The 10000-nt window shown below is 50.0% G+C and overlaps 1 protein-coding gene across 1 annotated transcript in view; it reads left to right on the top strand.

Annotated features, from left to right (window-relative positions):
- akap9 (A kinase (PRKA) anchor protein 9) overlaps positions 1–10000 on the top strand; it is a 140383-nt gene that overhangs the window by 77149 nt on the left and 53234 nt on the right. Inside the window, exon 18 of the mRNA XM_079879794.1 lies at positions 2944–3140. Within this exon, the coding sequence (XP_079735920.1) occupies positions 2944–3140 (197 nt within the window). The remainder of the gene's footprint in view (positions 1–2943; positions 3141–10000) is intronic.

Here is a 10000-nt window from a genome sequence, read left to right as displayed (position 1 = left end):
CTGTCAGACGGTCGATCACTGATCAGGGCTGCGTTTCGAAGCTCAAGTTGATCGTAGAACGCTTTTGGGAAACATTTACATTTACATTTATTAGTTTAGCAGACGCTTTTATCCAAACGACTTACAGATGAGAGCAACAGAAGCAGTGAAACTAACAGTAGGACAGCAATAACAAGTGCTGTGACCCTTCCCAGTTTAATCTAACACAGTACGTGCACTTTTTATAAAGATAATATAGAATAGAAGATAAAGTGTTGGTATTAATGGATCAAGTGTTGTCGATGAAGATGCGACACACAGACCCAGATGATGGTCACTCATAGATGTGTCTGTCGACTTGATGCTCACTCATTTTCATGATGCAGAAAGCGTGAGAGCCGAATATGAACTCTATATTAAAAAGAGGTGTGTGTAAGTTAAAGTAAATAAGCTCAGGCTCGACTGTGAATCAAATTTCAATTCAGTAAATGCTAGGGATGCAACAATACAGTTAGCCCACGGTTCAATACATACCTCGGTTTTTTAACCACGGTTTTCGGTTCGGTTCGGTTCTGATGGCTTGACACATAATAGTGTTTTTTTGTTATTCTGTGCTTAGGCAATAGGAACAGTAAGAGGTTAAGGAGAAAAAAATAAAAACGATTTATTGCAATACTCCTTTATTTTACTTAAAAGCTAAGCAAAGTCCACTAGTTCTTAGTGTATTGTATAATATACAATTAACACTGACATCTCTTTACCTCAGAGCGTCCGTTAACTGAATGTCACCTGAAAATCCGATAACATCAGCAATTTTCATTCAAGCAGCTGATTTCTGTGAATGATTGTAAAACTAAATGTATATTGCAGCACAGGGTGAAGTCAGTATATACATTAACGACGATTTGAGACAAATAAATGTACATTTAATGTAAAACTATAGATGGCATTCTGTGGCGCGGCAGGATTTTGAACACGTTCCTGAGCCGAAAGGCGCCGACGGTGTGTGTAGCGCTACGTACACTCATAGAGAATAATGTTTTCGAATTTAAAAGACGTGGCACTGCGCGTCCGGTGTGCGACCCCTTTAAATTGACCATTTCAAATAAACATATTTGTGCCTTCAGACAGTGATATTGGGTGATGGCGCCGCTGATGTGCAGTCATGTTGGAAGTGTTTCCGTTTGAGTAGGCTACAGGTGTAAAACAATGCTTGCACACAGTTATTTTTATTGTTTACCGTTTTTTCTTCCTCGGCACTATACTCAACGGCAAAACTGAAATGTCCCCACACCACGGATTTGAAAGACGCCGGCGCTTCCTCGTACTGTAGCCTCACTTCACCGCCGCTCGCCATGTTAAAGTGTGGAATGATGGTTAAGCGCCCCCTAAATTTAGAGCATATTGAATATTTACTCGCGGGGAATTTCCTTATCAGCTTGTAGACTTACAGGCACACACAAACAGTCAATTCGGAGAGAAATAAAACGCACATAAATTATTTAAACGTAAAACCGAAAAAACCGCAATTCACAAGCGCGTATTGAACCGTGGATGTCGTACCGAACGGTTCAATATTATATTGAGAATTGTGGCATCCCTAGTAAATGCGTAGATTTTAGATTTGATCATAGATTTCGAATTGAAATTTGATTCAGAATCGCTTTGAATGGAATCGTGGGATTCCCAGCCCTACTTTTTATTTAATTTGAAATCTTTCTTCAGCTTTATAACCAACAGTGACGTCACTTCCAGTCACACATGCACTCTTTATGTGTTTTCAGCTGAAATGTTGTCGTGTGGTTTAGTCAAAGGTTTAAAGAAGGCCGTGACACTAAAGGCACAGCGCCGCTCGTCTGCGAAGGGTTAATCACAGATGACAGGACCGTTTAATTGAGATGCAGGAACCAGTGAAGCCACATCAGATCCTGTCTGTCTCGTTTGTCTCTTTCTGTTGACTCATTGTCTTTGCATAGAGATGTTTTGTGTACTGTTGAGGCGAGGTCATGTGACCCAGGCACACAGGGAGAGAGTGTTTGGGCGTGTTAAGGGACGTCTCGTGTCATGTGATCGACTACTCCTGTAACTCGACTCCCAAAACTGTCTGTTTGTGATCCATTCTTCTGCTCGTCTTAATCTGCTCTGTCGTGTCTCACAGAAACATCATTTGCAGAACATATCGTGCTTTATTAGCGACGCCTAGTCAAACTATAGCGTGATTAAAGGCCCCCTGAAGTCAAAATGTAGCTTTCAGTATAAACATGTTAGCCTTAAGGTTATGAATAAGCTTCCAAAAAATGACAAAATTAGCATTTAGTTGCGGAGACTCTCTATTTGTTCCGGTGAAATCACAAAAGAAATCACACCCAAAAGTGTCCCTGCTTGACATACAGCCACTGATGAACATATTCGCTTTTGATGAGAAAAATGTAAAATTAAACTCTACACGCTTGGCAAAAGCTCTAGCATTAGACCATTAAAGTGCACAAGCTACATTTGCGGATCTATGCATTTATTCACGTGAAAATTCTCCGTACTAACAATAAATATCAGTGGATCTCAATAAACGACAAATTAAACCCAGTGCACTATTTTTTCCAGAATAAACCTTATTGTACACGTATCTGATTTAGCATTGTACAGCAACCATGGTGCTGTCAGTCTGTGAGGTGAACTAAACGCTACTGGCTATTGAAAAGGGGGAGGAGCCATTCAATATGTCCCGCCTTAGCTCCCTGTTTCAGTGGAAATTACCTCAACGCATCAAACAAAGCTGCGCGCTCCAAGGCACTTCAGTGGGCCTTTAAGGTACAACGGCCTTTCCGTCATTCAATCCGGGCCAGTTCAGGATGCAGAACTTCTGCCTTTTATGTCTGTAATATTTTGCCTGTTTCTAAAGATAATGACAGAAAGCAGCATCGATGTCATCAGTGACCCAGCGAATCTCTTCTGTCCCGTACACAGACGCTGATGACGTCAGCATGTTTTCAGCAGAGACCGAGGAAGGGCTGGAGGTGTCGCTGAAGATCCCGGGGGCGGGGCTTCTGCACCAGGGGGCGGAGCTCCAGCTGGAGAGGGAGGAGTTTCTGATGAGCATCAGCACACGCTTGCAGAGCGCCGTAGAGAAGCTGCTCATCGCCATCACTGACACCACCACTCAGGTACGGCAAGCACAGGAGGACAACACTAACGCTTCGCCTGTGAACCGCTCAAATCATCACATTAGAGTGATTTCTGAAGGATCATGTGACACTGAAGACTGGAGTAATGCTGCTGAAAATTCAGCTTTTTACTGTCATATTCACATAGAAAACAGACGTTTTACATTAGAATAATATTTCACAGTTTTTACTATTTTTGATCAAATAAACAAATAAATCAAATAAACACAGCATTGCTGAGCAGAAGAGACTCTTTCAAAACATTTAAAAATAGAAGTAATTGTCAGTCAAGTCGAGTCACCTTTATTTCTATAGCGCTTTTTACTATACAGAGTGTTTCAAAGCAGCTTTACAGAGATAATAGGAAAATAATGCAGCAAAGTTTGTTTCCACAAGAAAATAGTGTCATAGTCCAGCTTAAGTCAGTTCAGTGATGGTTCATTTTTATTGTAAAAAAGTTATTAATTCAGTTAATTTTTATATATATATATAGCCGCTCTGGAGAAAACCGTGATGTCATCAGTTCAGTTCTCATATAATGGTGTCAGTGCAGGAGATCACTAATATTGTTGAATATTATATTAAATGTGTGTTGTAATATGAGTGCTGGCTGTTTCTGAAGCAGGATTAGGTCATGTTTAGAGCATATATGTTGGTTAAACACATTGTCTTTGGATCATTAACTAACACTGCTGGTTACATCAGATGAACGAACACTCCCATGAGGCATCAGTGCTCAAACTAAACTAATGCTCACAGGACACAGTGGGCGGAGCCTCCACTCCGGTCGCCGGTAGATACCAGCTGATTTGCATAATGCTCTGGTCTCCGTGGCAGCAGCTTAACATGTGTAAAACTGTGTGTGTGAAGTAAAGCGAAACACTCTTTCCCAATAGTTTGTGTTGGCTTCGCTTTGATCATCACTTCCTGAAAGAGATTCATATCTTCACTGATGAATTTGATGATATTGATATTTATATATACCACAGATTTAAAGATCGGATCAGATCCTGTTCGACTTGAAATGTGAGCAAATGAGCATTTGGAGAATGTGGGATTCAAACGGGGATCCCTGGAAATGTGTAGAGAAAACCTGCGTAAAGCTTTAAGTAGATTTAAAATAAATAAATAAATAATAAAAATAATATTAAAGTGAATAAAAGTTGATTAAAATAAAAATTTAATATTAGTAAATTAATAAAATAAATAATACAATTAGATTAAAATAAACACATAAATAATATACAGTACTTTAGTTAATGAGTATATAGATCAATAACAAATAATAGATTTTTTATTTTTTAATAAATGTTTAAAATAAATAATAAAAATAGATTAAAATTTAAATTTGATATATATAAATGAATACAATAAATAACAAATGTTAGATTAAAAAAATGTATATTAATAAATAAAATAAACAATAAAAAGCTAAAAAAAAAACATTATAAAAGTTATATAAAGTCATTATAAAAATAAATAAATAAATAAAAAAGATAAAACATAGATTAAAATAAACAAATAAATAATGCATAGTTCAGTACTAGAGTGAGTGGAAAGTTTCCAAATAATATTTTCCGTATATTTATTATATATTTTTTTCACAGTATAAATTGTTTATATAAACTTTATACATGCAAATTTATAACTGCCTTTTGCATCTGAAAGATAAACCCGTATCTTACGTTATCAGAGCCATTCTTCTGTGAAGCAATAATAAACCACAACAGAACCCCCTGTACATCAACACAACCTCTGATCGAAGACGCACACATCCTGGAGGAGACGAGTGTGTAATGCTCGTGCTCGGGGTCGTGATGGCTGTGGAGTTCATCATGTAATGGCTTGCTCAGGAATGAAGATTGATGTGGAGGCGTCGAGGTGTGGGAGGAGAAGTTAATCAATAATGTGTTTATCAGGGAGACTTTGAAGAGAAAATAATGACTTGAGCGAAACGAAAATGCCACATTCATGATTTATAAGCGTTTAAAGGTCTCGTTCTCAGTTATGAGGAGCAGGAATCTGGTCGGACAGGCTCGGGAAGGGTGTGTGTGTGTGTGTGTGTGTGTGTGTGTGTGTGTGTGTGTGTGTTCACTCACCTGCTGGCCGTGTGACCCCGCCTTCACTGACGTCTCACACACATGTTCACTAATCAGGAAGTGAGAGAGAGAGAGAGAGAGACAGAGAGAGAGTACGACAGAGAGACATAGAGAGAGGGAGAGAGAGAGAGATGATCTCCCCCCGGAGCGCTGCTATTCTCTGTTCTCACTTGTTAATGAGGCCCTGCCTTTTCCCAGCGGATCGTTGCCACGGAAGCATGGAATTGTTAATGAGTTTCCAGCAGGAGTAACAGAGGGAAAGTGAACGAGAGAGTCCTGGTGGTTTTACAACTCTCCTGTTTGGATTTCTTGGCTACAGGAAAGTTTTGCTTTCCTTTAGGACACAGATCACTGGGATATTTCGGGATTTGTGCTTTACTATAGTCAGAGCTTTCTAAAATCACTGGGATTTTTGGGGATTTGACCGGCCATGCGAAATCTGTCGTGTGTGTTTACCAACACGGAGACTCTTCCGTCACACACTCGCACGTCGCTTGACGATTAGCCTCAAACGTCTCTGCTTTAGGATCACGAGAAGATCAGCGCGATGGAGTCTTATCGGACGTTTTGGGATTCCCACTTTGTGAAGGACAGCTGGCTGGACAGTCAGGATCAGGATATTTACGAGGTTGAGTCCCGTATCCCGCTGCCGAGACCCTTCCCGCTCTCTCACCTGCTTCACGAGAAGAACGCCGTAGTGGTGCACACACAGATCTCGCACGTCAACCGGCGTGACAACGGACACCTGCTCAAAGTAGTCTCCAAGATCTCGCTTCCCACTCCTCCGTATACAGTAAGTGTGTGTGTGTGTGTGTGTGTGTGTGTGTGTGTGAGGATCTGGAGGTCACGGGAGATCGAGTTCCGACCTTTGAGAATCATGCGGAGGAAGGTTTTATAGACGTTCAGTGTCTATATCGTTAGATAAGAGCTTTTGTACACGTTGACTGGCAGTGTAATGAGATTCCAGGGTGTGTTTGTGTGTGTATGAAGTGTTTTGTGTGTGTAACACGAGATCAGTCTCACTGTCGTGTTTTTATAAAGTCCTTTTGTCGAAGCTTCTCGCTCTTCCACCACATCAAGCACTCGGAGAGTAATGCAGAAAGATCTGAAGATCAGACGAGTGGAGCATGTGCACTACCTGTCAGAGCTCTGGACCCGGGCCGGTTCGGGACACACTACCTGTCAGAGCTCTGGACCCGGGCCGGTTCGGGACACACTACCTGTCAGAGCTCTGGACCCGGGCCGGTTCGGGACACACTACCTGTCAGAGCTCTGGACCCGGGCCGGTTCGGGACACACTACCTGTCAGAGCTCTGGACCCGGGCCGGTTCGGGACACACTACCTGTCAGAGCTCTGGACCCGGGCCACTCTCCTCCGGATCGGGACACACTACCTGTCAGAGCTCTGGACCCGGGCCGGTTCGGGACACACTACCTGTCAGAGCTCTGGACCCGGGCCACTCTCCGCCGGTTCGGGACACACTACCTGTCAGAGCTCTGGACCCGGGCCGCTCTCCGCCGGTTCGGGACACACTACCTGTCAGAGCTCTGGACCCGGGCCGCTCTCCACCGGTTCAGGACACACTACCTGTCAGAGCTCTGGACCCGGGCCGCTCTCCTCCGGTTCGGGACACACTACCTGTCAGAGCTCTGGACCCGGGCCGCTCTCCTCCGGTTCGGGACACACTACCTGTCAGAGCTCTGGACCCGGGCCGCTCTCCTCCGGTTCGGGACACACTACCTGTCAGAGCTCTGGACCCGGGCCGCTCTCCACCGGTTCGGGACACACTACCTGTCAGAGCTCTGGACCCGGGCCGCTCTCCTCCGGTTCGGGACACACTACCTGTCAGAGCTCTGGACCCGGGCCGCTCTCCGCCGGTTCGGGACACACTACCTGTCAGAGCTCTGGACCCGGGCCGCTCTCCGCCGGTTCTGGACACACTACCTGTCAGAGCTCTGGACCCGGGCCGCTCTCCGCCGGTTCGGGACACACTACCTGTCAGAGCTCTGGACCCGGGCCGCTCTCCGCCGGTTCGGGACACACTACCTGTCAGAGCTCTGGACCCGGGCCGCTCTCCGCCGGTTCGGGACACACTACCTGTCAGAGCTCTGGACCCGGGCCGCTCTCCTCCGGTTCGGGACACACTACCTGTCAGAGCTCTGGACCCGGGCCGCTCTCCACCGGTTCTGGACACACTACCTGTCAGAGCTCTGGACCCGGGCCGCTCTCCTCCGGTTCGGGACACACTACCTGTCAGAGCTCTGGACCCGGGCCGCTCTCCGCCGGTTCGGGACACACTACCTGTCAGAGCTCTGGACGTCGACCCGGGCCGCTCTCCGCCGGTTCGGGACACACTACCTGTCAGAGCTCTGGACCCGGGCCGCTCTCCGCCGGTTCGGGACACACTACCTGTCAGAGCTCTGGACCCGGGCCGCTCTCCGCCGGTTCGGGACACACTACCTGTCAGAGCTCTGGACCCGGGCCGCTCTCCACCGGTTCAGGACACACTACCTGTCAGAGCTCTGGACCCGGGCCGCTCTCCTCCGGTTCGGGACACACTACCTGTCAGAGCTCTGGACCCGGGCCGCTCTCCTCCGGTTCGGGACACACTACCTGTCAGAGCTCTGGACCCGGGCCGCTCTCCTCCGGTTCGGGACACACTACCTGTCAGAGCTCTGGACCCGGGCCGCTCTCCGCCGGTTCGGGACACACTACCTGTCAGAGCTCTGGACCCGGGCCGCTCTCCGCCGGTTCTGGACACACTACCTGTCAGAGCTCTGGACCCGGGCCGCTCTCCGCCGGTTCGGGACGCACTACCTGTCAGAGCTCTGGACCCGGGCCGCTCTCCGCCGGTTCGGGACACACTACCTGTCAGAGCTCTGGACCCGGGCCGCTCTCCGCCGGTTCTGGACACACTACCTGTCAGAGCTCTGGACCCGGGCCGCTCTCCACCGGTTCTGGACACACTACCTGTCAGAGCTCTGGACCCGGGCCGCTCTCCTCCGGTTCGGGACACACTACCTGTCAGAGCTCTGGACCCGGGCCGCTCTCCGCCGGTTCGGGACACACTACCTGTCAGAGCTCTGGACGTCGACCCGGGCCGCTCTCCGCCGGTTCGGGACACACTACCTGTCAGAGCTCTGGACCCGGGCCGCTCTCCGCCGGTTCTGGACACACTACCTGTCAGAGCTCTGGACCCGGGCCGCTCTCCGCCGGTTCGGGACGCACTACCTGTCAGAGCTCTGGACCCGGGCCGCTCTCCGCCGGTTCGGGACACACTACCTGTCAGAGCTCTGGACCCGGGCCGCTCTCCGCCGGTTCTGGACACACTACCTGTCAGAGCTCTGGACCCGGGCCGCTCTCCACCGGTTCGGGACACACTACCTGTCAGAGCTCTGGACGTCGACCCGGGCCGCTCTCCACCGGTTCGGGACACACTACCTGTCAGAGCTCTGGACCCGGGCCGCTCTCCACCGGTTCTGGACACACTACCTGTCAGAGCTCTGGACCCGGGCCGCTCTCCTCCGGTTCGGGACACACTACCTGTCAGAGCTCTGGACCCGGGCCGCTCTCCTCCGGTTCGGGACACACTACCTGTCAGAGCTCTGGACCCGGGCCGCTCTCCTCCGGTTCGGGACACACTACCTGTCAGAGCTCTGGACCCGGGCCGCTCTCCGCCGGTTCGGGACACACTACCTGTCAGAGCTCTGGACCCGGGCCGCTCTCCTCCGGTTCGGGACACACTACCTGTCAGAGCTCCGGACCCGGGCCGCTCTCCACCGGTTCAGGACACACTACCTGTCAGAGCTCTGGACCCGGGCCGCTCTCCGCCGGTTCGGGACACACTACCTGTCAGAGCTCTGGACCCGGGCCGCTCTCCGCCGGTTCAGGACACACTACCTGTCAGAGCTCTGGACCCGGGCCGCTCTCCTCCGGTTCGGGACACACTACCTGTCAGAGCTCTGGACCCGGGCCGCTCTCCGCCGGTTCAGGACACACTACCTGTCAGAGCTCTGGACCCGGGCCGCTCTCCTCCGGTTCGGGACACACTACCTGTCAGAGCTCTGGACCCGGGCCGCTCTCCTCCGGTTCAGGACACACTACCTGTCAGAGCTCTGGACCCGGGCCGCTCTCCTCCGGTTCGGGACACACTACCTGTCAGAGCTCTGGACCCGGGCCGCTCTCCACCGGTTCGGGACACACTACCTGTCAGAGCTCTGGACCCGGGCCGCTCTCCTCCGGTTCGGGACACACTACCTGTCAGAGCTCTGGACCCGGGCCGCTCTCCTCCGGTTCGGGACACACTACCTGTCAGAGCTCTGGACCCGGGCCGCTCTCCACCGGTTCGGGACACACTACCTGTCAGAGCTCTGGACCCGGGCCGCTCTCCACCGGTTCGGGACACACTACCTGTCAGAGCTCTGGACCCGGGCCGCTCTCCTCCGGTTCGGGACACACTACCTGTCAGAGCTCTGGACCCGGGCCGCTCTCCTCCGGTTCGGGACACACTACCTGTCAGAGCTCTGGACCCGGGCCGCTCTCCTCCGGTTCAGGACACACTACCTGTCAGAGCTCTGGACCCGGGCCGCTCTCCTCCGGTTCGGGACACACTACCTGTCAGAGCTCTGGACCCGGGCCGCTCTCCTCCGGTTCGGGACACACTACCTGTCAGAGCTCTGGACCCGGGCCGCTCTCCTCCGGTTCGGGACACACTACCTGTCAGAGCTCTGGACCCGGGCCGCTCTCCTCCGGTTCGGGAC

Source organism: Squalius cephalus (assembly GCF_949319135.1).
Source record: "Squalius cephalus genome assembly, chromosome: 8".
Lineage (NCBI taxonomy): Eukaryota > Metazoa > Chordata > Actinopteri > Cypriniformes > Leuciscidae > Squalius > Squalius cephalus.
This window is presented reverse-complemented; position numbering and strand designations above follow the sequence as displayed.